This window comes from Astatotilapia calliptera, chromosome 5, assembly GCF_964374335.1.
Source record: "Astatotilapia calliptera chromosome 5, fAstCal68.1, whole genome shotgun sequence".
Lineage (NCBI taxonomy): Eukaryota > Metazoa > Chordata > Actinopteri > Cichliformes > Cichlidae > Astatotilapia > Astatotilapia calliptera.
In genome coordinates, this window is record NC_137426.1 from 23,471,523 (window position 1) to 23,496,893 (window position 25,371).

Here is a 25,371-nt window from a genome sequence, read left to right on the forward strand (position 1 = left end):
GTATTCCTTAACACTGAAAGGGCAGATCTTCAGCCTTGGTACCTGATCTGTCTTGTAGTCTAAAAAAAGTTTGTGGTTTTCTGCAAAAGCACACATCCTGTAACAGTCCTTTAAGAAAAAAAAGCAAACACGCTGGTGTCACATCATACTGCGTGAGCACAAACATGCAGCGAGTTCTGTAGAACTGCTTGTCAAAGACAGAGTACAGGTGTAAAAGATTTAGTAGACGTTTGTTTTCAGAGTATAGTTTGGATTGTCCTTGGTTAAACTTCACTGCCATGGCAGAAAATTGCAGCTCCACTCAGCAAGGTAAGTCTTGAATGAAGATACAAACATCGTTAGATTTCACAGTAATGTAAGCCAAGAGTTTTCCTTAGAGTTAGATCAGGTTTTACATTATTTATAAATAAAGATGGTTAGTGTTAGTGCTTGTGATGCTTCTTATGTTGCTTTTATATTGAATTAAGCTTTACTGGTTTGACTTTAGAGGGAGTAAAAAAGGTTGATTTTCATATCAGATTGCATTTTGATTAGCAGCTTTTGTGGGACTTCCCCATCTTTTCTGTTATTGCTCTAACAGACGTTTAACAGAATCTCAGTACTTTCCAGATGTAATTTTAAAGTTTTGAAAAAATAAAGTGCTGAAAAATAAACTGTATGCTGTCTGGCACAATGTGACAAAGATCATTCCAGGAATTAAACTACACTGGGCACACCAATAAGCTTATAAAGAGATGTAATTAATATAGCGCAGAACTGTTCAGCTTGTTGGTTCCCTAGCAGTTGCAGTTTCTCATGTGGCACCTTGGGAAAACTAACCGCCCACCCTTGCCTGAGATGCTGCCGGAGAGAGAAACATATCCAAAATTAGAGTCAGTAGGACTTCAGCCAAGGGGGCAGGAGCTGGATGATAAAAATGTTTCCAACTTTGTTTTTAAATCAGTGAATAGTGCTTTAAATAACTGATCACAGCAACCAAAAACAAACAAAGAAAATCCCCCAAAACCTACCTGTGTATAAAAGGTAGGTTTCTTTTATACACAGCTTCTCCCACGCCTTCACAGCTGACAAGTGAAGTGTCTGTTGTGTACAGACTCACAGCATTCTGATTAAACAGAATGCTGTGAGTCTGTACACAAGGCATCAGCCGCTCAGAGGCATCAGCAGTTTAATTAGGACGGTGCAGTTTGCCCAAAGGCAAAAAGCAATACTGTGTAAGATCGTAGAATGTGTCTCATTTTAATGAGGCGATGCATTACCAAAGCTAAATTATTTATTTAGATTTGTAACAGAGATCCTATGCACCAGATATTACTCGGGCAGAATGTGGACCCATTTCCACCACTGCAGAGTCCAAACACGTTAAAGTGCTCCTTCGTTCACGGTGAAGATGAGCAAAATTCAGCTGAAAGTTATACGAGATATTGCACACCACAGCTACACAGTTAAGAGTTACAGTTACAGTCAGGCTTTTTATGTGATTCAGTGGCAAACCAAAAACCAACAGTGTGTCGACTGAATGTTTTAACTCACTAGAGATCGATGAGGCTTCAGGAACATGTTAAACATAGTATATCAAAAAGCACTGCAAATGGTTTCTGGGGTAGGAAATGCGCCCAAGATGCTTTTGCTCGGTCTGTATTCCTGCAGCAAACATTGCACACATCACACATCCATGCATGCAGGTTTCTCAGCAAAACCACATTTTCTGCTGCTCAGTGCTGGTGTAGATGTATTGCTCAAGGACTCTGATGCTGTGCATGTTTTCACATTTTGCTTTATTGCCCAATTTCCTTCAGCATTGTTTGAACAATCCACTTTCAAGCATGTACCTCTAGTTCTGCATTTTTTAAAGAGATATATAAAAAAAACAATTTTTATTTTGTTTATTCATATTTTAAAAACTTTACATGATGCATGGATAGTTATTCTTCATTAATATTGTTATTATCAGTAGTAGTCACTTATTTAATATCTGTTTAAAATGTGAACTAAAGAGGGAAAAAAAGGCGTCCCAAATTGCTAAAATTAGCTTTCTGTGTTGCGTGGTGCAGTGATGAAGCACAGCACTCACTTTGTGAGTAGGGTATTTCTGTGTGAAGCTAAGTCATTTTCTCACAGTGCTTCCATTTCTTCCCACATTCAATTCACAATTCATACACATTGCATTAAGTTGATTGTGAGCTCTACAATGAGCACATGTGTAAATGGTAGGCAGTGGATGGATGGACAGAAAGTTAAAGACACAGCTATGTAAAAAAAACTGTCTTTTGATTTTTTAAAAACATACATAGCAGTTTTCTGTCTTCATGCATGAGATTAACTATGAGGTCAGTGAGTGTTGCTCAAACATAGTTTATTAATTTAAAGTGACTCATATTTGTTTTTCTTTTTTCTAGCTTCACAGTTGGGTTGTTTATCTAAGGAATTACAAGCGACCTTAGGAGTTCTCAGTGCAGCGCTGATCATCTCACTGGCATGGAATATTTTTTGTTGTGTATCAAAATTTGGCTCAGGTAATGACATTATTTACTCTATCCTCACTCAAAAAAAAAAAAAAAAAGATTCTTCACCCACAGTAAACATGACACTATAGTTTGAGTAAAATGCAACTGAAATATATTATCAAAGAGTTGTTTATTCTAATACTCAATTATTTAAAAAAAAGTGCTTGTATAAACTGAATGCATATCAATCAAATACATTTGATTTGACCAGATTTAATTAAATGTAACATTTTTACATTTTACCTGTAACAAAAATACATCAGAAATCCAAATGCAAGTTAAAGTCAGCATTTTATGGGAATTAACACAAAACCCCCTGAAAACAATCCAGTTGTGAATATATTCATCTTTATCTTGTATTAGGAAAATGGAGATGTCCACTGAGAAGACGGCAAAGGTGTGTAGCGTGGTTTTTATTGTTAACAAATTACAGTAAAACAGATCTGCATGTGAAGAACTCCGTTTTCCTTTCTGTGTTCCCAATTTTAGTCAGAGCTTGAGGCAGATGGAAGAAAATCCTATTTATGGAAACGTAAGCTACCTGCAAACAAGTAGGTGCAAGCGGTCGTGCGTCTGGCTGTGCACATGCTTTAGTACACTTGTATCAGATTATAGCGTGATGATATTTCTCCACAGGCGTAACTTTGTTAACAGAAGACAATCCCCCTCACTCATCACTCAGCTCTTCAAATGGGAAGTATCAGCGGAGAGTCAGATCAGACTTACAGGTAGATTCTTTGAAACTCTTTGGTTTGAGATCGTTTATTCTGGCTTCACTTTGGGCTCTCTGTCTGTTCATACAGGTTATTAAACCTTCATGACAATATCTCTCCAGAAAAAGTAAAATACAGCTGTATGATATTAGATTAGGTAATAGTAGGAACATGAAAAGTGGTCCTCTAGCATAGGTCAGTCTAGACCTACTAACCCATGGGTGTCAAACATAAGGCCTGGGATCCAGAATTGGCCCAGAAAAGACTCCAAACTGGCCGCCTGGCCCAATGTGAAGAAGGGCATAGCTTTATTATTTTTAATTGTTATTTAATTTTTAACTCTCAGTTTTATACCTTTTCATGCCAATAAAGGCTTCTCCAGTGCCAGTGATAATAAACCAATTAAACCAAAGTAATTAAATAATAGCTAAATGATTAAACGATGAAAAAAATATTATTATTTTAAAATATCTACTAAGGAAATTTCTGTTGTTGTTTTTTTTTACAGTGGATCCACAGCAAAAATTTTTTTAAAAAGATGAGGAAAAGCACATATGTATTTCTTACAATTTAAAAGCATAGAGTTGCACTCACAGATTTCTTTCATCTACTAAAGCAGCATTTCTTTATCACATAAGAAAATTGAGATGTACTGTTGAAATTACACTTCTTTTTCTTATATTAAAACATCGCAAGCATTAAATTTAGTTAGTTAAAAGTCTTTTCACAGACAGAAAGGGGAGTTTTACTAGTTCATTGCATTGAAGTGTGATCATGTTTACATTGTTTTTTGTTTCTTCTTCCAGTCCAAAAACCACGACTGCTATGCCAACCTGACCTTAAAGGGCCCCAGGCTGCAGGCTGGTCACAGCTGTCCGCAGATACAGTACTCAGATGTAATGCAGTTAGGGGAGCCACCGGAGTCAGAGAAGGAGGATGACGGTAACACGGACGCCCTCTCCACCGTGTCTGATCTGTATGCTTCCGTGCAAACTCAGCGAACAAAAACCATTGACTCTGCAGACAATGAGGAAGGCTATGCCAACCATCTCTGAGACGTGCACAGCTGCTGATGCTGAGATGACTCAAATGGCTGTTTTTTTTTTCAGGCCCAATCTGTCACCACAGGATGTCAGTGTTTATTATTATATGAAAAATGGAAACGCGTCTGTGCAGTTGTGAAGTAGAGAAGTGCTGCACTTCTCTGATTCATTGGCTCTCAAACTAGTTAACTAGCTAACAAGAGGACGGGACCCACAATTTCAAACAATTATTAATAATAAACAGGATCCGAGTGGATTTTTACTTAAATAAAGCTCAGAGTAATAGCATTCACAAACTCTTTTTGGGTTTGTTAAATTAAAAAGAAAAGAAAATTCATGTTCTTTTAACTCCCCGACAGTTTGAGAATCACTGCTCTCCTGAATGTGAAAGTTTTAACATAAAATGTGTATTTTATGTAACATTTCAATGACATTTTTTGGTGGACCTGTTTTTTGATGGTGCATTTGAAAGCTAATTAAGTACAACATCTCTATTTTTGTTTTTTTGTTTTTACAAAATGACACAGTAATTAATTTTGTAATATTTGCTCTAATAAAATAAATGATTATCTAAGAGTGCTCCAGACAAGCTTTTGTATGCTTAACAATATATTCCACTTATAATAAGTGAGTAAGTAGTTTTTTGACACTTGCTTTTCAAGTCATAGCACATTTAATATTGTGTAATAAATCCCTTTTCTTCTCTTTGCTTTTAACTTGGTAAAAATTCTTTTAAAACAACTTTCTTCTGCTGTGTCAATGTTTAACCCTGTGAAATGAATGGGTCACTGAAAAGACCTAAAGCAGCATAAAAACAACAACAACACAGAAATAAAATGCAAAAGAAATTTTACTTTGTGTAAACCAAGAATTAATATCAGTTACCATCACTTAATTTCTTTAAAGTCCTTTGGTTGCGACATTAGGCTTCTTGGATTAAAGGTCACTTAGGTCTGTACTTTGCATTTATCGGAGAGCCTTATTTAAGGCAGTGGTAGCATTTACCCTTTGAACAATCAATGCTTGAGATAAGAGTTTCTAAGAGCTAATGGTAATTGCAGTACAGTTGAAAAATTATCATCCATAAGAGTGAGCCTCACGGCTTCCATTTATTTTAAGTAGGTGCTGCTCATCAAATGTAGTGTTTTCACTGACCATCAGCTAGTGGGGCTACCTCTATAAAAACAAATGCTATGAAAATGTGCTGGTCTAGAACATTCAGGTTTGTGATAACATAATCTTCCCAGGAGTGGACATCCCATCAAACTCACAACGCGGTCAGACTGTGCAAGCTTCAGAGAACCTGCATGTCACTCTACAGGTAAAAGCTTCCTGTTTATAAAAACAATGCAGCAGCCAAGTTGCTTAGCTTTGCAAAGCTGCATCTGAACAAACCACAAGACTTGTGGAACAATGTTAGATACTTAATGCATAGCGCCACATTTGGAGAAACCCAAACACAGCATGTCAACACCAAATCCTCACATTAACTTCTCACAGTGTGCAAAGTCAAACTGTGTGGAGTGCAAGTAGTGGACCCAGGTGCAGACAAACCAACGTGTGGAAACCAACTTAATAGGAACAAAAAGTGAGCCGTTTAATTAGGCTGATAAAAAGGTACAAAAACAAAAATGGTAAATGGCCTGTATTTATATAGCGCTTTACTAGTCCCTAAGGACCCCAAAGCGCTTTACATATCCAGTCATCCACCCATTCACACACACATTAGACACACTGCACATAGGACAAGGACTTTCACAATAAAACAGGAAACAGCATGGAATGCAGACATGACAACACAAACTTGCTAACATAAAACATGCAAACATGAAACAAAGGGTGAGGGAAACTTAAATACATGGGTAGTAAACACAAGGGGAATCTAATAAACAAATGAACTTAGCTGACCTAGTCAACTTCAAAATAAACTAAAACTTAAAATGCTCGGTCAAAAGACCCAGGAACGTGACATAACTGTCACCACATTGGTGATAGTGGTGATGATTTTGACTTGTTTTTTCAGCCAGTCGACTATGAACTCTTCTGTATACCAAGGTATTCTTGAGTCAAAGGTGAGATCATGGACAGTTGATCCCAAGAATATCAACAAATCTAGGCGGGGACAAGTATCAGGGATGATTCGTGATAAGGGGACGATTTGAGGATAGCAGCAAGTGTGAAAAGGAATGTTTACAAGATGCTAGTGAGACCTGCTATAATGTACTTTTTGGACACAGGAGCACTGACAAAAAGACATGAAGCAGAGCTGGAGGTAAAGGTGTTAAGATTTCAGTTGGGATTGACCGGAATGGCCAGCGAGTATATCAAAGGGACAACTAAGGTTGAGCGACTTGGAGGCAAAGATGCAGAGGCAAGACTGAAAAGAGATTAATAGATATAGCAAAGGATGATATAGCAAACATGCAGAGGATTGCCCAAAGATGCCCTACCATTAATTACTGCTTCATTCTGAAATATGATCAACCTATCTCTAATAATCTGCTATGTACCACAGGCCTTCAAGCTGGCAATACTTAAACCATTACTTAAAAAGTCATCTCTGGTCCCCTTGTCAGTGGCACCTGCATGACCTGGGGCCGAGAGCTATATGCGAGCTGTCCTGGAACAACGGACGCCGGGGGGGCCAGGTGGCCGACTGCCAGACCAGCGTCGCCGGCCTCCGGAACAGCGTTGCCATCACCGCTGGAGACTTGGGCAGCCTCCGCAAGAGACACTGCCCTTTTTCCATAAAGAAGGTGATCCACTCAACATAAAAGCATGCACCAGCATTGTGTGCTTGATAAAAATCAGAGCACATAGCAACTTTTGAGAACAGTTGATGATTAGATAAAGAATTGTGTCAAACCTATCAGTTCATAAAAGATTGGTGATGTCTTTAACCTTTGTAACAGTGGCATACCCATTCATACATGTAATCAAAGCAGGACATGGAAACTCACTTTACCTTTATATTATGATCTTCTCTTCTCGTAGAGCCAAGTTTAAAGTGCTTGTTTACATCCTCAGTTATCTTGTCTTATCTTGAATGAGATGATACCTTATATGCAGCAGATATATTATTTCACATTGGTCACTTCCAACTTAGGCCCATGATGCCCAGATAAAAAGTTGCGGAACAGCGTGACAAAACTTGCTTATAAACCATGCATGTATATTAAGAAGTCCCAGATGTCAAAAGTCCAGCTGATAACATAAACTCATATATTCTTTATGCTTTTATAGAGGCTATTTCACTTGTCCAGACAATAGTTTTTCAAAGTAGAGATGATTTTTTAAATATCACAAAACATGTGAAATACATGAAATTTGAAAATATTTGTAAAACGATGAAGTAGCACTAGATGGTGATGTTAAAAATGCTGAATGACATATGTTACCTTGATGATAATGATGATGATGAATTTCCATTAAAGGAGATTATGTTTTCATATAAGCTAATTTGTTCGGTGAATTCTGGAAACAGCATGTAATGCAGACATGACAACACAAACTGCGTTGTTGCTTGTTGTCATTGACTGAACCATGGGCCATACTTTGGTCTGGTGATTGTAAAGCACAGTGAGATTGTTATATAGACAGGACTTTTGTATCCTTGAGGCAATCTAGAGTTAAATCTGACACCGTAAAACTATGTCAGATTTTAGTACAGATTCCACTATCATGGTCGTGTTATGAAAATGTCATGTTTAGGCTTCTATTTTATTCCTGTCGTATTTGTAACACTTCAGTGAGTTAACAAATTATTTTATATCTATTTCTAAAGGGACGATGTGTGTCAAATATGCCCTGGCTTATTGTTGATCACACATTAATTCTAAATTTTAAAAAAAATCAAATGTTTAAATTAATTTCATTTTGACAAATGATTTATTTAAGCATATACCTTTTGCAAGAAATTGGATTCCACACATTTTTAAATAACAATAATGATAAAATGAATCATGTTTTATTAAACTGTTTATTTTAAATACATTATATTGCAAAAAAGTTCATATTTCAGCCTGTTACTTTTCCATTGCTTTTTTGTATGCAAATGCTAAGTGAGATTTATGGAAACAGTTCAGTACAAGTTAAAAAATATAAGGTACAAGAGCTCAGACTTTGGTGTCCATGGGGTTCATTTGCCCTTTTTCCTCATAGGTTAAGGGGGCTTCTACACTGGAAAAGTCAGATGGCAGCTCAAAGAAAAGCTCATCATTGAAGCAGTTCTTATCAGATGGAGATGCCAAGGAGGGAAACTTCATGACCAGCCCAGTGAGCAGACCACCAACTGTAGAGGCTCCGATGGTGGTAAAGACAGCCGCAACCTGGTACAGCGCTTGCTCCCGTGCAGTGCGTCCCAAGCCTGGCTTCAGTCCAGGAATCACCTTCTGCAGTTCTAGCAGCTGTGGATCTCCTTCGGGTGGAGCACGGTGGGAAAAGATCTGGTACATGCTGGGCCCGTAGGTTTCCTCAGTGGCGAGAAGGATGGCGCAGATCCCTGCTGTGGCCGATATGATGCCAGTCAGTCCGTGCAGGTTGTGAATACCACACTGGTCTTGGATCCTCATGCGATAAGCCATAAAGGGGGTCAGGTACTTGTAACCAAAGAAACAGGCAGTACAGCCCATGACGCCCAGTGCATATGCAGCTACAGGTGAAATCATCATGTCCACAGAAGCTCCAACTGTCACACCGCCTGCTAGAGTCACATTTTGGATATCAGCCATCGTGAGCTTGCCTCTCTTATTGAATAGTGCAGAGAGTGCAAAGGCAGTGATAGTGGATGAGGAGAGACCTATGAAGGTGTGGAGTATTGCTCTGTGCTGATCATCGCCTTTAAATGTAAGCGCAGAGTTGAATGAAGGCCAGAATACCCAGAGGAACAGGGTTCCCATTACAGACAGGATATCTGAATGATAACTAGTGATCTCTTTAGCATGTCCATCATTCAAACTTGGCCGATAGAGCATAAATGTCACTCCTAGACCAAAATAGCAGGCAAATATGTGGATAAGAATAGTGCCGCCTGCATCATTGATCCTAATGTATTGGAGTACAGCCCACTCTGTCACAGCAAATATAGGAATCTCAAGAGAAGCCATGACCAGTAGCTGAACGGGACTGGTCTTCCCAAGCACAGCCCCGAAGGAGATGAGCACCACAGCACAGGCAAACTCTGCATTCACCAGGTTGATCACCCCCAGGTGAATTTTCCCATCATAGTAAAACTGGAAGAACCCTTGCATCAGGATTGCCCACTGGATTGCAAATGTAGCTGTGAGAAAGTTGAAGACCATCCCGCCAAAGCCGTAGAATCTGAAAAAAGCCAGCAGGCAACCGAAGCCTATGAAGATCATCACTTGCACATCAGCAAAGTAGGGGTAGTCGCGATAGAGGGAGTTCTCCATGGGGCTGGTCTCATTGTTTTGCAGCTTTGCGTTGGTATCGTCATCATAAGTGACAAAGACAGCATAAAGAGCTATGATGATCACCTCAAACACTAACACAAACACTGGCAGGCTCACTTTCAAACTCACTGAGTCCTTCATGTTGATGCTCAGTATCCAGACTGCGACTCCTCTTGCTACAGCAACACCCCTTTTGTACTTTTCTCTTTTTTTTTAAAGATCAGATAAGAGCAGATAAAGGCATTGGTTAAAGAGAGTGAACACATGCAATGCAGTTATTTAATAGTGGATTGTTATTTAACAACTCGAGAGAACAATGTACTTTAATCCCTCACTGCTCACAACTGAGCTTATCTCTCCCCCTGTGGTTTTCCGTAACAAGTTCTGATTGGTATTAAATGTCTTTATTTTAAACTAATCATGCGGAAAAAAGAAACAGATATTAAAATCAAGTTAAGTATCACAATGTCATTTTTTTGTTATTAATTCTGATGGCAGGAACATTGTGGTTTATAGATTAAAATGACAAATGTACATGACCCGATGGCAAAAGTGATGAATTTAAAGTTTCAGGATATCGAATAGTTAATAATGCAAATAATCTTTACAGGCAATCCAGTGTAGCTAAATGCATAGAAGCCAATGTACAGCTTGTAATGAATTAAGGGCCTGTGCTGTTGATCTATGGTGGAAAAAACATCTTTCTGCTATTGCTGCTATTGATGAATTTTAGATGAGTGTTTTAATTTCAGCAATGGATAATAATGGGCATCATTAATTAGAGTTAGGAGGCACAGTGTGGCTGGCACTTTTTAAATATAGATACAATTCAAATAGTTTTACATGACAGAGTGGGAAGGTGACACAATCATGAACTGTCACACTTTTATCACTTAAATACAGCACAGCCATTTAAAGCAGTCACTGTGGGCATTGTTAACTGTGTAAATCGTTTTTTTGGGGGAAAATTAAGTGCAATAAAAATAAGAATGTAAGAAAAGAAAGTGGTGGTATTTAATATTTAAATATTATAATATTATATTATATTATAATAATATTATAATAATAATCTATATTTAATTTTCTATATGTCATTATGGTTACTATTATTGTATATGTATATGATGTCATCCTTAGTTTAAAAATTCCAGATTTTATTTCAAATATGAAAATTCACAATTTTTCAGTCTTGGGATGTGATACTACTAAACACCTAATTAACAGCTGGAATAACAGGAATGACAAACTGTTATCACACTGAACCTGTTCAGCATTAGGAATATGTGTTGTGTCTGAAGCAAAAAGAGGAATTCTCTGATCAACATTAGAAAACAATCAGTTAGATCATAGTAAGACAAAGCAGTATTTCTCAATGTAAGCTATTCTGGAGTATGACAGGAGATATATAACATCATAATATCAATTAATTACTCCTGTTTTACATGCAGCTGTTCACTGTAGCAGAAAGTCTGTTTCTGATATTTATTGTGGATTCAGTAGAAAGCAATGAGAAAGAAGCCATTCACATATTTTGTTATTATAAACCTAATTCCATGTGGAGCACAAACTCGCATTTATCACTGAAATTGAAGTTCAGTTAATCAGAAAGACTCACATTGAATTTTGGGATATTATTTCAAGTATTTCAAGAATTTGGTGTGCAGTTTTTAAGTGTTTTTTAATATGAGTTTCTAAGTTTGCTGCTTGATAAATCAGACAATGATAGCAGAGTGCTGAAATGTGACCTTATTTATTTATTTATTTACAAACTGTATTGTCGTCGTCGTGGTTGTGGACTGTGACCTCAAAACCTCAAACCCCCACACACTCCAGTCCAGTAACAAGCAGCAATGAGCAGGTTAAAGGCGCCATTAAAATGCAAAAGAAGAAGAAGAATCACTCCCATAATGCATTGCATTGCCAACGTATGCAAACAGGAACATGGCTACCGGTGTTTAACATCAGCATTCTTGAAAAATTATCTTCTCCCTGACCGACATAGTCTGTGATACACCAGCTTTTGCTGATCCTCCGCGACAGGAGAAAGGTCGGAGTTTATCAGTAGACTTTGGAAACAGCTCCTCGCTTCTTCGTCGGTCACAGACAGGTAACGGGTCAGTTAGCTAGCTCCCGGTGAAGCTAACGCTACCAGTGCTGCTAATCTCGTCAGTTCATTTAAATGTTATCATCGCTGTCATCTCCTTTTGGAGACGGACTGTGAATCATTAGTCAAAGCAAGACGTGGAAAACACACCAGTATACTTTTATACCTGTGCTGTGAAACACACACATTAAGCCCCTGCATGGGGGCGTTAGTTTTTGTGTCTCCCAGAGCTTTGACACGTCTGCACCTCAGCTAAAACTTAATTGTCATGTAACTCGTAATTTGACTGTTAACTAGACTGCTGCTTGCTTTTATGCTTTATAGGGAGAGCAATGTAACAGCGTATAATGACGTATGTTTATGGTTTATAATTAAGCAGCTTGTTTGCCAGTTATCGTAGATGTCTGCCTTTTTTTCATTCAGATCGCAGTCGCGTATTGATCAGTTAAACAAGCGTGAGGGGGAATATGTTAATGTCACAGACATAATGCTGACAGAAAGAGACTAATGCTGAAAGAAAAAGAAAGGGCAAAATGTTCTGGAGTGACGGTGGAAGATCGGGTCCTGCTGAAGTAGGAGCACCATTTTCAGTAAGCAAGCACGGTAACATTTAAGTCACCGAGTGGAACTACACACTCGAGGAACACTACATTTATTTACACCGAGACCACTGCCCCACAATCTGCCCCCAAAGCACAGCTAACCAGGGCTGAAGGCGAGGAAATTAGAATCTAGAGATGTGGCAGAAATCACCACAAGAACCAAACTTCAGACTTGGTAAAGGTCATGGTAAAATAAGTGCATTGGTGGCAAACATGAGGTCCAGGAGGCCAGAAGTGACCCAGCAGACTCCCAATTTGGATCTCTGGACCATCTGAACAAGTAAAGGAGGGCGTAACTCTTGAACCAAGTTTTATAGCTTTTCTTCCTGATAAGGTCCTCCCATATGTTTATTCATTGTGTACCTAAGCTTTTAAGTGACAGAAATGTGCCTGTTTTTTTTTTGTTGTTGTTTGTTTGTTTTTTACATTTTATTACTGTCTTCTATAGATGGTTCAGTGTTTTGTTTTGTTTTTCCTTCTTACAATGGGACTACAGTACAAATCAATAACATGTTTTCTATGACTTGATAAAACATCTATAATTGCAGGAGCTACCATTTTTTTTCTGTAATTATACAAATGTATTTCTCACAGTTTAAGCCCAAAAAGTCCTGCTGACAGATTTTTCATTTACTACAGCAGCATTTCCTTATCACGCAGAAAGGTTTATGGATGCTGTCGAATTATTAACATATCTCAGAGATTAAAAGTGTAGTTAAACTTCTTTACACTGACAAAAAGAAAAATTTCACTGATGGAAGTGGGCTGTGTGCAGCCCACGATGTAAAATGAGTTTGACCTTCCTGCACTAAAGTAAGGGGTGAAAGTTAAAGGGGAAAAAATAGTTATAATGAAGGGAAATGTTTAAAAATGAAATGTTACACCTATTTCAGTTTTTAAAAGGATTTAGGATTTTCAGAAGACTTGGGTATAACAGTATTTTGTTATGAGAGAATATAATAATTTTGAGGAGTACTCGAGTATGAGAATATACTGATAAGGCAATCAATTGCTGAGAGGGGTACATAGAGTGAGTGAGCATGGGAACAAAGTGTATATGATGAGTTGTCAGCGTAATCCTGTTTAATGAAACCAGATTATATTTGCAAGCCGTCTGCCAGCCAGTGAATAGCCAAAAGCATTGCCAGTTGTTATTTGAAAATACTCAGGCTTTGTAGGATATCTTTTTTTTTTTTTGCTAAACATGTGCAAGACTTGGTAGATGTTGCTTCAGGTAAAACTCCGATGTCTGGTTTACCCTGTTATGTAATATCAGCATCTTTTATTATTGAACAGATTAGATAGGCAGTGGATTAGCCAGTCAAGCAGACTTATTGTCAGCATTTTTTATTTTTTACAGCTCATTAATCTTCATGACCTTTATTAATGTGTAACAAGGAAACAAAGGCAGGGTTGTATTTAAATACATAGGCATGTCTGGTCTGCATACAGTAAAGGCATTTGGTGTTTATTTGCTACTGTATCTGACAGAAAATGATGCATTTTTTCTGATAAAGAAAACAGATGATATGCTTGTTTTGAAGTGGTTTACTCAGTGGTTGGGAATTTCCGTTGGTTCTGGCTAAAACGTCTGGGGAGGGCGGATCAGTGAATACCCTAAATGGCATTCACTGATTCACTGGTTTCAGCTTCTCAAATATCATAATACTCATACTTTTCTTTTATTAGTAAACTAATCAGTTGGAAAAACAAAAAACAATTCCACTTACTTTGTCCTATTTCCATTAATATTTATGAAAGTGTTAATCTTTAAAAATGGGTACCAAAAGTGCAATGAATGACATTATAAATGGTTAAATGATGACCTGATATGGCGGAGCACTGCAGTTTAAACAATACATTTTGTGTTCACTGATGGTAATTACTACATAAATCTATTAAGTTTGTTTGAGGTTGTGGAGAGAAGCTATAAGAATCATTGTGATTGCTGCTTGGTGCATGTTGGGCAGGGGTCTAGTTTGATGCTGTCTCTGTGCCGTGGTCAAAGATAAAAACGTGAAAACAAAGAAGCTGTAGGGGTTTCATGATTGTAAAATGGTGTGGCTAAATTACCTGCAGTAGCCTCCCACATTGTGCATACTTACTGCCAGATGCAGCAGAAAATCAGGTGAATATTTGATAATTCATTAATGCTTTAATTTGAATTCACAATAAAATGTTAGATTCATTCTTCCTGTGAACAAAAAGCATTTAAAAAGTTACATTTATAACATTTTTCATATAAACTTTTACAGTTTGTCAGCAGTAACTCGTGGTTTGATGAATATTTGGTTGAATTTTGACCTCTTACTGCAGCTTTTTTCTGTGTGTGTTTCATGGCTGCAGCCTGTGGAGCAGGTTCAGGTCCTTTAAAGTTCATCATCTAAACATTTCCTCTGATTGCTGTCCAGCCTTTGGATATGTTGGTTCAGTTTCACAAATTAAACCTGCCCTCTATAATAGAATACAAAAATAAAGTGATACTCCAGTGAGACTGTGTGATTTCAGTGTGGGAAACAGATGATGGGTATTGGTGGCATTTAATTAGTTGCTTAGCAACATGAAGTTGGGTTGATGAGTATTAATTCTCAGGGGTTTGTATTAGTATTTTTGTTCCAGTAGTTGTCTTTAAGATGATCCTCTGCAATTTTGTTTCAGTGTGAGTCATCATGGCGAGTCCAAGGACCAGAAGAGTTCTGAAGGAAGTGAGAACTCAGGATGAGAATAATGTAAGTCCTTAAAGCTTCTGATCCATGTGGCTTAACTTCAGTTCTTAACCAAAATAATCTCAGCCCACCGGAACGTTTTTATTCTACTTTACAGAGAAGATAGCAGCTCCTTGAGAGGTTGCACTTTTGCACTATCGTCCTCTAAATGGCCCCAAATAAATGAATCACAAGAGGGCACACATTCTAGTTTAATTAGAGAAGGTTATTTCTAATATTCAGATCACACATTAGGAAAAACTGTATCATAGAGTTTGTTTGTAAGAACATTAGTTGGCTTTTTGCTGGAGAAAATCAAATGAAGAACTCCAGGGTATATCATTGAATATGAAGTGTGTTGTTGTTGTTGTTGTTTTTTTACCTGCTTATATTCATCTGTTTTTTTTTTTTTGGTTTTTTTTCAGCTGTGTTTTGAGTGTGGAGCTTTTAACCCTCAGTGGGTTAGTGTGACATATGGCATCTGGATTTGTCTCGAGTGCTCTGGCAAGCACAGGGGCCTGGGAGTACATCTCAGGTAACAATGTGATGAGTCATGGTGTCTCTTAACTTTAGTCACATTTTTGTGACATTTGGCAAACTACAAAGACATGTTAAACTTTGAGATAAGTTTACTATAGTAAAATAACATACAGTTATTAGTCAAAAAAATACATTTTAATCAAATGCTCTAGTGTATATATGGATTGGTTTTGTGAATATGTTACATTATTGGAAGAACATTGTTTACAAGCAACAGTCCAGAGTAGTCTGTGTATTCCTTCAAATGATCACAAAGAAATTGTTACAGCCTGATAATATGCAGTTTTATCTTTCCTTCCCCGTCTGCAGTTTTGTGCGCTCGGTCACCATGGACAAGTGGAAAGATATTGAACTGGAGAAAATGAAAGCAGGTGGAAATGGAAAATTCCGCTTGTTTCTTGAATTGCAAGATGATTATGATCCAAACTGGACTCTGCAGGAGAAATACAACAGCAGAGCTGCTGCACTCTTCAGGGACAAGGTAAGCTTCACACTCAGTTCTTAATTATTCCTGATGCTTTTTTTCTTCCAGTAACCCACTCACAGAGGACCGGATAAAACATAATGGAATAGAATAGCCCTTTATTGTCATTGTACATGTACAACGAAATTGTGGTTTAAATTATAAATGTATATCCTCAGTAATGAGATATATTTAGCTTGATATGTTTAGATATAATGCTTTCCAGTTTGCGCTAACATCTTCACCCTTGTTCATCACTGCATTGACAGGTCGCAACATTAGCAGAGGGAAAGGAGTGGTCCATTGAGACCTCCCCTGCAAGAAACTGGACGTCCCCTCAACCCAAAAGCACTCTTTCATCCTCTCATCGGTATGAATGAAGGAGATTTTAAACTTACTAATGCTGGGTCTGATACTAGATAGAGAACAGCAGGCATCAAAACAGCAAATTGATATTTCTGTAATGTAAAATTTAGTTCTGGAGGATCTGGACAGAACTCGGCGAAATCCAGTGATAAAGCTTTTGAAGACTGGCTGAGTGATGATGTTAACTCTTATCAGAGGTAGGTTTCTAAAGTTTTTTATAAACATTAATATGGCAGCAAATGACTATTTGCTATGCAGAGATACATAGTGTATATCAGTGACATCTTTGGCAGAGAATAAGGTGTCATTCCTGTAATTATTGGTGTAACTTCATTTGCGCATACAAGGAAAAACATGAACGTTAAAGCTATATCGCAAACTACAGTGTGGAGACTTTGAGAGATAATTCATAATTATTTAAAAATGCCAGCTTGACTTCATATTTATGACTGTATCTTGATTTATTGTCTCTCATGTACACAACCTTTCTGGAAATGGATAAAATCCAAAGTAATGAGTGACGTTTGAAATGTTGTTGCCCTTGTCTAATATCTGAAATTTTGCTAATTGTACATTTAAGTTTCCTTTATGAATCTTTGTTCTATTGGCTTGTGTACATTCAAAATAAAAAAAATCTTTCCTGCTTTTTCAGTGGAGGTGGTTACAGTGGGAATCAAGAGAACCGGTACGTTGGATTTGGCAACACAGTGACCCCAGAGAAGAAAGAAGAGGACTTCCTGAACAATGCCATGTCCTCTATTTATTCAGTAAGTCAAGACACACTTTTTTGGGGGGGTGGGCTGAACTGTATTTTAATTTTTTTTCTTTCTTAATATAACTTAACTTTTAAACATTTTATTAACAGGGTTGGAGCAGTTTTACTGTTGGAGCTAGCAAGTTTGCCTCTATTGCCAAAGATAATGTAAGTGACTTCAAACAAAGGTTAACTCATTCAATTTAATAATAAACTGAATAGGAAATGTATTCATTTTGTTTTTCTCAATGTGATACCAAAATCAACAAAAGCAGGCATTTTTGCATAAGCTTATTGAGAGCAAGATGTCTACACTATTTTAAGTGAGGTGTTTGTATTGTAATAGCTGGGCTCTACCCTGGGTTGTCTTAACCTGATTGCTGATGTCAGGCTAAGTGGTCACACATGGCTGGATGGCAAACTATAATTCTGGAAAAACATGAAGAGGCAGAAATTAACACAGCTCCTGCAGAAAAAGCAGTGGTTTGAGTGAAAGTAAGAGGAAATGCACTGTGTGAAAGTGTTTATTTAAATGTTTTGATCAGTTAGACTGGAAAAAATTACTATGAAGGTTAAACTATTTGAAGGCATTGAAGGAAAGCCATCAACAGCGCTGACTGTCTAAGAAGTTAACACACTTATCAGTATCACAACTTTATCATTAAGACACTGCCCATTGTAATCTGATAGATTATTCTATTAAATTAATGGTTAAATGTGCATGTGACAGTTTTAGTTTTAATCATTTTCAGCTGTGTAAACCCATTGGTGTGTAATTGTCAGAGAAAAACAAACGAACCAAAAAAACAAAACAAAAGTATAACTTTAGAGCCTCCTACTGTCTGCCTATTGAAGTCCAAAAGACCTGCCAGGATTAGTGATGCTATTTCCTGGAGAAGTGATTGGCCAGTAGGATTTCATACCTGTTGACCTCTAATCTGAAACCCAACCTGCTCTGAGGCAGGTTAGGTCTGCAGCCCAAGTTACTATGGTGATATACCCTAGAAAGAAGTTAACCCTCCTTCCCCAGGGTTAACCCTGAACTTGCCTGGATAAAACAAAAACCTGCTTTGCAGTACAGGCCTCTGTACTGAACATCTTAAATCTGGCCCTGAGAAATAGAGTCCATAGCATAATAATTTAGCAAGAGTAAAAATGAACATTTTTACAACTAACAGAACATTTTAAAAGCTAAACCAAAACAAGCCAGTACACTCTGGACATTACCGGAAACTAATAATGCCAAAAAATTAAAAACTGAAAATAGAAAAACTATAAATCTGATCCACACAAAGATGTTTTATTTTCATAGAATTTATGTTGGGCATTTAACTTGTGTATCTAAAAAAACAAAACTTTAAATGGTGATTATTTTTGTCCCTCTCATGCAGACAACTAAACTTGCAAACCAAGCAACCTTAAAGGTAAGTCTATCGCATCTCGAGTAGCCAGTTATTGCTCCTGTTAATAAAGGTTTTTGACTCTTCTACAGACTGTATTAAGTAGTCTCCTCTTTCTTTTAATGGTATAAGCATGCGTATGCCATTTGCTTGTAAATATTTTAATAATATAAACCTACAAGCAATAACTGTATTACTACTTTACTATCTCTTTGCCTTCTGTGGATCTAGTTAAGGGGCTATAAAGCGCCCCCAGAACCGGTAAAGCAGTTTGTAAATGCATGGTGCTTCTTTTATATCTTTTTTTTTTTTTTTTTTTAATATGTATCTACCATTTTTGTTTTTTCAGAATTATTGTCTGCTTTTTAGTTATTTTTTTTAACACTTTTAAAGAAACCTTTAACAAAAAATGTTGTCAGAATTGTCGTCTCCATGTGCTTCTGTTTGGTTAAACACAAGGCATTTTGTCTCTTCTCATATTTGAATTTGGAATATATGGATAACCTTTAGGACAAATGGAATAGGAGTGAACAGAAGCACTGTTCACTCACATCCACTGATTATGGGTTATCCTTTTTATGCATGCCAGTGTTTGTGTTTACTGCTAACAGCGCTGAAGAGGGACAATGGTATGCAAACACCTGATTGGTTTCTGTGAAAAAACGTGGGGAGTCCTTGATGCTATTCTGTAGAATTGAACACACAGAGTAAGAAGCAAAAATATCGTAATATTTGGGGTTATAGATGTGCCATGCTGCCAGTGTCTTGAACCATTACACCCTCTAGTGCTTGTTCAGTGTCATGGTGGATGGGAATGCTCAGGCTGCATGCTACTGCAGAACAAGCAGCTCAGTGTCTTGCAGTACTGTGAATGTTAAACTGTTTCATTCAAGTGAACTCTCCTCTCTGACTTCCAACTAGGCCACTGAGTTAGGACAGACATTAAATGAGAATGTTATCAAACCTACTCAAGAAAAGGTAACATTGATGTTTGAAGTTGTTGATTTGGTGGTGGGATGCAGTGCTTTTAGACACGAAACAGCTTCAGATGTGAATGTGCTATTTTCTCCGCTGCCTGTCTGTGCCAGTTTATCTGCTGTATGCCAACTAACATTAAACGACAAACCTGTAGTTTCAAAGATGGAAGGGGGGGGGGGGTAAACACAAAGCTTTGTCTCTCTCTCTGTCAGTGACTCAGCTGTGGGATTTGCAGAAGCGTACGACTGTGAGCTGTTTATTTGGGAACGTGTGTGAGTCAGTGTGAACTGTCACTGGATCAAGCCTATAGCACAAACATTTTTAACAGCCAAACTCTTTGTTCACGTCATGTCTGAGTTCAAAGTCTCCAGCTTTCAGTGCACAAAATGACATCACGACTATTCTACTAGGTTTTGGTGTTGCTTTACTGGAGCCATTTTTATGTTCTTGAATCAGTGACAGCCGCAGTGAATTCCCTATAAACAGACAGCAGCATGCATAGATTCTGTAGGCAACAGACTATTTATTTATTTATTTTGTACCATAAGCTTCCTGAAAATTCGTGGCTTGTTTTCTGAGTGCTGTTAAGGCTCAAAGCTGTTACGCTTGAGCTGGTTTTGGTTGCATTCAGGTCAAAATGCAATCTCAAAACCACCGGCTGTCTGCTCACAGTAAACAAGACGTGATGCATCCTGGAGCTCTTCATTTGAAAGCCACAGCTCGTTACCTTTGGGGATTTGGTGTGTCTGAGCTTTGTTGTTGTTGTTGTTTTTTTTCTCTTTCTTTTGACATCATGTAATATTAGAACACATGTTACCATTTTTGCAGTAATAGTAAGTGTTTTTGACACAATGCTTCTGCTTAGCAGATTTAACTGCCAAGTGAGCAGCTCCTGGATGTCATCTTTTTAAAAAAAAAAGAAAGAAAAGAAAACAAAAGTATTTTTCCTTTTTTTTAAATTTTTTTTTTTTAAATTCAATTCCAGCATCAGCAGGGTAATTGACTTTTCAATCTTAACTGTTACACATAGAAGGGTGCCTCTTTTTACCATGCTTTGTAGTGATTTATTCTCTTTGAGTGGACCGACAGAAACAAAATGCTTTTGTCTTTTAATGTAGTGTTGGCAATATTAATTTAATGTATCTGTAGTCTGTGCTTTTTTTTTTAAACACTCTTTACTGTCTTTCTTCTTCTTCCTCTTCTTTTAAAACATCTGTGCTGTTTAAAAAAATAAACAAAAAAACTGTATTGTTTTTTTTCCACAATCAAAAATGAGCTCTTCACCACGCATTTCATTAGACTGTTGTTTTTATTAGTTTTTAACAATAATTTGGCTCGTCCAGGTGAAAGATGGCAAATTGCTAGATGAAATGGCAGTCAGCATCACTGGGCTGGCAAACAAGGTAGGAATGGCAGACATCTGCCACACTGTGCTGATGCAAAACCAGTCTCCCAAGTGAGGAGCAGTAGCCCTGGCACTGCTATTGCAAACAGTATCCAAAACTGCCGGAGCCCCCCGATACACTATACGCTCTAGTCCTCCAAGGAGACTGGTTTTGCAGTGCCGTTAAGTTTGAACTATACTAATTACATTTAATTTCTTGTTTTTCTTGCTGCCATTTTGTTGTGGTGGTGAGTACATGATGTAAAAGAGTTAGAAAATGTGTTTTTGTGTCATTTTAATATTACTGCCTTGCTAAAATGAATTTGTTTGATTGTGTAGTAAAAACTGATTTGTCGTAATGGACTTGTTAGGACTTATTATTTTTTATTACGTTATTCTTTGACCTTTGAATGAATGAAAAATAAGGTATTTTACATGTACAGGTACACTTACATAAATAGTTTATTTCCTCCTTAGGTTCAGGGAGCTGGGTCAAAGCTGACTAATCTGTTCTCTGGAAAACAAGAAGATGGGTAATAAAAAAAAAAAAGCTTAATACACAATAAATGAAATGTTTCATATTCAGAATCCTAAGCACTTTGTGATGCAATGCTGTAAGCTATGGCCTGTAAAAGCATTTCTTTATGTTCAGGTCTGCTGGTGAGAGCTACCAAAACATGGATGCCACTGAGGGATATCAGGGTAGTTCTAGCCAGCCTGTTGCAAGGGACTTCTGGGAGACCTTTGGCAGCAACAGCTCCTTAAAGGCTAAGAAATCTCCCAGCAGTGACAGCTGGACCATTGCAGATAATTCTGCCAAGAAGAGCTCTGACAGTTGGGACAATTGGGGCTCTGAAGCAGCATCCAACAACAAACACAGCACAGAAGAGAGCTGGGAGGCTTGGGACAACAACTGGGAGAATGCAGATGGTAAGACAAAGAAGAGTCCCACGAAACCTGCTGAGGAAACCTGGGAGAACGCAGACTGGTAGTGACCTCACAAATCTACATCTTCTTACCTTTTTTCCTACTCTGGCATTTTTCCCTCTGACTCTCTCTGTTCATCTCAACGGCACTTACAGGGAAAGCTCCATTAGCTTTGATCCTGTTAATGCATTTAAAATATATTTATTATCCTAGAAGCAAAAGAATGAAGCCCAGGGATGAGTTGAGCTCATCATGAGACGACTATTCATAACTTTACTGAATATCAGTCCTGTATATTATTGTAAATCGTCCTTATTAAAGGGAATTGAGCTAAATCAGACCATAATGTACTGCCTGGACCTAATACTCTTAAAGGTTAAGAAGCCAGTGTTCATACTGGATCGCAGGTTTAATTTCCGTATTAAAAAAACAAAGCATGAAAGAGAAAATCTGATGTTGTAAATTTGAACCCTTGTAAATACAGTATCACCATCTAAACACTAACAACTTTATGTTCTGTGTTTAATCAGGTTTGGCCCCTTAAACATTTTCATCTCTGTTTTGTAAAATGGATCAAAAATACTTTTTCACATAATAAAGTTCATTCCACCTCGTGTTTACCATTAATCAAAATCTCTTTGGTCACGTACAGTTTAAATAAAATGATCTGATGTATAATGAGTTGAGAATAAATCTCCCTCATGGTATTAATTAATTTCATTTTAATGAGCAAGTAGCTTTTTTTTCCCTTTCTTTCCATCTTCCCAGTAGAGACCTGCAGATACAACACTGTCATGTTATCTGCACCAGCAAAAGTGCAGATAGGCGAAGGCAACAGAACGCTTTGAAGTTTGGCATGTCTAAAAGTTAGTAACTGCCATTCTGCTAAAACGGCTGCTTTAGGGTAAATCCAACTTGAAATCAAATTTTCATTGAATTTGACCCCCGTTTTGCATTTGCGAGCTTTTTAAGCCCTTTGATTGGTTGGATGAGTTAACTTTCAGTCAGCACAACCTGTCTGTAGGCCCAATTCACACTAAAATGTTCTTTTAAGCACATCCAACATCATATTTTATTTTATTTTTTGTTACACATCCTTTCAAGTAGTGTTGCTTTATGTTGCAACATTGTTTTTTTTATTTGCTTCACTGCTTAAATTAAACTGCTAAATAAATATGCCCGGAATACCTGCCAATGCTAGAATAGAATGGGGGTGGTATTGCAATATTGTGTGTTTTTCTCTCATTCTGACCTCAGAGCTGTTTGAAGTGACTTGAAACAGAATGAACTTTCCCATTAGAGTTCATGCAATCAGATCTGGCTGCATTCACTTGCAATGTGGTTTAGACTGGGCTCAGGTTGGACCAGGTGTTTTGATCAAGTTCTCTTATTAATGAATGAATAAATAAGAGTAATCACTCATATTATTAAACAAAAGAAAATGTATTTAAAGATTTCTAGTTTTGTTTTCAAGAGACATATTGTGAAATTTTTAATAAGTCATGTCTAAAGATGATATACAGTTTATTGTAGATAATTTCACACGAGAGGTCCTCTTTGCTGGTTATACTCTGTGTACTGTATGCAAGGGTGATGGTTGTGTGTCATTAATTGGACACAAGTTTGGATTTTTAGACTGTTTTATTATCAGCTCGTGACCATAGCTGGTGACAGGTCATTGTAGATTTTATCTCATACGAAGCATCTCTGTGTCGAGTGTTGTTGCACTGTGGTCGTTGTTTATATTACGAAGATTCTGTGTCACCGATATCTCTACACTGTATTAACATCTGAATTGCGGGGTAATGCTAATGAGGCTCATTATATGCTGGATGCTTTGATGGTCATAGCTCTCAAATGCTTGTTATGAATTAATTTAATCAACCTAGTGCATCCCTCGGTCAGATTAAATGGCAGCTGTGCTCACGTTGTTCATCAGAGATGCAAATGCATTTTTGAAAAGTTCATGGTTACAACAAGCGGAAATGTAATCAGTGTAAAATTGGGCTCTAGTAAGGTGTCTGGGTTGAAGTATAGGGCAATTTTGCATCAGCTAATTTCTTATGTGGCCTTTCATTTCCTGTAACCCTGTAAATTTGTTGCTTTTCATGCAAAAAATCTCCTCATACAACACTAGTTTAATGTCACTAAACCAATTACAACTTCAGGTTTTGCTAATATCAAAAGTAACATGATTGATTTGCATTTCCTGGTGCTTTTATTGGCCAATAGTTTACTTCTGCAGACAGTCCTCATTGGACACGAACACTTAGCTGATTGATTATTGAAGAATAAATGCTCCATTACCATTTTCCTACCTCTAAGAAGTCTTTGCTTTACTGCCTGGGTTAATTTAGTGAACATGTTTTATTTTATTTTTCTTCATTCTTTAGCACTGTTTTATTGTAGACCTTATCACCACTGGTAGTGTAACAGTAAAGCAGCAAATATGAGTCTACAGTGTCAGTCTGTTTTCAGTGATAATGCGGTGCTGTAAAGAAAAAAAAAATTTAATAATCACTCCTGGAAGATTTGTGTTGCTAAACCTCTGCAGTCGTGTTCATGTCTGGTCATGTGATCAAAGCCTTAAACAGCTGTGTTTGCTTTCTGTTGATACTGGTGCCACTTTACTTGTGTATATGTCAGATAACGTCAAATGATTCACTGTTACCCTCAACTTTTCCCTGTATTACTGAAGTATGTCAACTGTTTTATTATTATTTTTAACTTTATTATGGCATAAAACTGACTGCCAGTAAATGGATAAATTCTTTTTGATCTGCTCTCACTGTATCTAAACTGTTTAGTCCTGATATACCATAGTTTTTCTTTTAGTGAATCTCTTGCTGGGGTTACTAGTAATTGATTTTTGGATGATTTGCAGAATTTGTTTGTTATCAAAATGCATTTAAATGACTTAAAATATATTTTTCTCTTTTTTTAAAAGAACTGATTGTATTTTTTGCCACATGAAGTGAGTCAAATTCTGAACTTTCCAGAGCAGCAGTTCTGCTCATTTTCTGTGCCTGTGGATAACTTGAGAATGGGTATGTCTGTGTTTGTTGACTAAACTAATAATTATGTCAGAAATTGATGTCATGCATGAGATGTTATGTGATGCTAAAAACATTCAGTTGTTTCCTAAGTGAATTTAAGTGCAGTCGTCTGCTTGACCCTTCAAGTTTCACCAGCAGACATCCTGAGGTGAGCCAGTGTTACCGTACCCCCTCCCCCAAGGCTCTGGATATTTCTCCTGTACACATGTTTCTGTGTAAAATTAAAGAAAAAAATGTGTTGTGAATGCTTTTGTGGTGCAGTCTTCTGTTGATTGTGTGGATAGATGGATGGACGGTAGTGGAGGTGACAGAGTTCAAGGAGGATCTTTGCACTGTCATGACAACTATGTTACCATCACATTTGTCCAGGTTGCTGCAGACACAGATGTGCTTTGAGCGGTCATGGGAGACATTCAAA

The 25,371-nt window shown here is 37.4% G+C and overlaps 3 protein-coding genes across 9 annotated transcripts; 2 read left to right on the forward strand and 1 right to left on the reverse strand.

Annotated features, from left to right (window-relative positions):
* Positions 1-136: 136 nt before the first annotated feature.
* On the forward strand, positions 137-4,842 carry LOC113022654 (uncharacterized). Of its 2 annotated transcripts, none has more exons than XM_026168272.2 (6): positions 137-309; positions 2,400-2,516; positions 2,871-2,904; positions 2,997-3,058; positions 3,144-3,235; positions 4,027-4,842. In XM_026168272.2, exons 1-6 carry the CDS (start codon positions 279-281, stop codon positions 4,273-4,275), a joined length of 585 nt encoding a protein of 194 aa, XP_026024057.2. In that variant the 5' UTR covers positions 137-278; the 3' UTR covers positions 4,276-4,842. The 2 variants fall into 2 exon arrangements, with proteins under 2 accessions (XP_026024057.2, XP_080157482.1); XM_080301356.1 differs by having other exon boundaries at positions 169-309; positions 2,997-3,039.
* A 3,290-nt stretch (positions 4,843-8,132) lies between these two features.
* rh50 (Rh50-like protein) lies at positions 8,133-9,839 on the reverse strand. Its single transcript, XM_026168263.2, has one exon. The coding sequence runs from the start codon at positions 9,813-9,815 to the stop codon at positions 8,379-8,381; it is 1,437 nt and encodes a 478-aa protein (XP_026024048.1). The 5' UTR covers positions 9,816-9,839; the 3' UTR covers positions 8,133-8,378.
* A 1,732-nt stretch (positions 9,840-11,571) lies between these two features.
* On the forward strand, positions 11,572-25,198 carry arfgap1 (ADP-ribosylation factor GTPase activating protein 1). Of its 6 annotated transcripts, XM_080301912.1 has the most exons (14): positions 11,572-11,781; positions 12,202-12,368; positions 15,039-15,109; positions 15,511-15,620; positions 15,935-16,106; positions 16,358-16,458; positions 16,565-16,651; positions 17,107-17,221; positions 17,320-17,376; positions 18,600-18,632; positions 19,530-19,586; positions 20,930-20,989; positions 21,448-21,503; positions 21,623-25,198. In XM_080301912.1, exons 3-14 carry the CDS (start codon positions 15,050-15,052, stop codon positions 21,960-21,962), a joined length of 1,248 nt encoding a protein of 415 aa, XP_080158038.1. In that variant the 5' UTR covers positions 11,572-11,781; positions 12,202-12,368; positions 15,039-15,049; the 3' UTR covers positions 21,963-25,198. The 6 variants fall into 6 exon arrangements, with proteins under 6 accessions (XP_080158038.1, XP_026024033.1, XP_026024037.1 ...); XM_026168248.2 differs by lacking the exon at positions 12,202-12,368; XM_026168252.2 differs by lacking the exons at positions 12,202-12,368; positions 19,530-19,586; positions 20,930-20,989 and adding an exon at positions 18,840-18,869 and having other exon boundaries at positions 21,454-21,503.
* Positions 25,199-25,371: the final 173 nt, after the last annotated feature.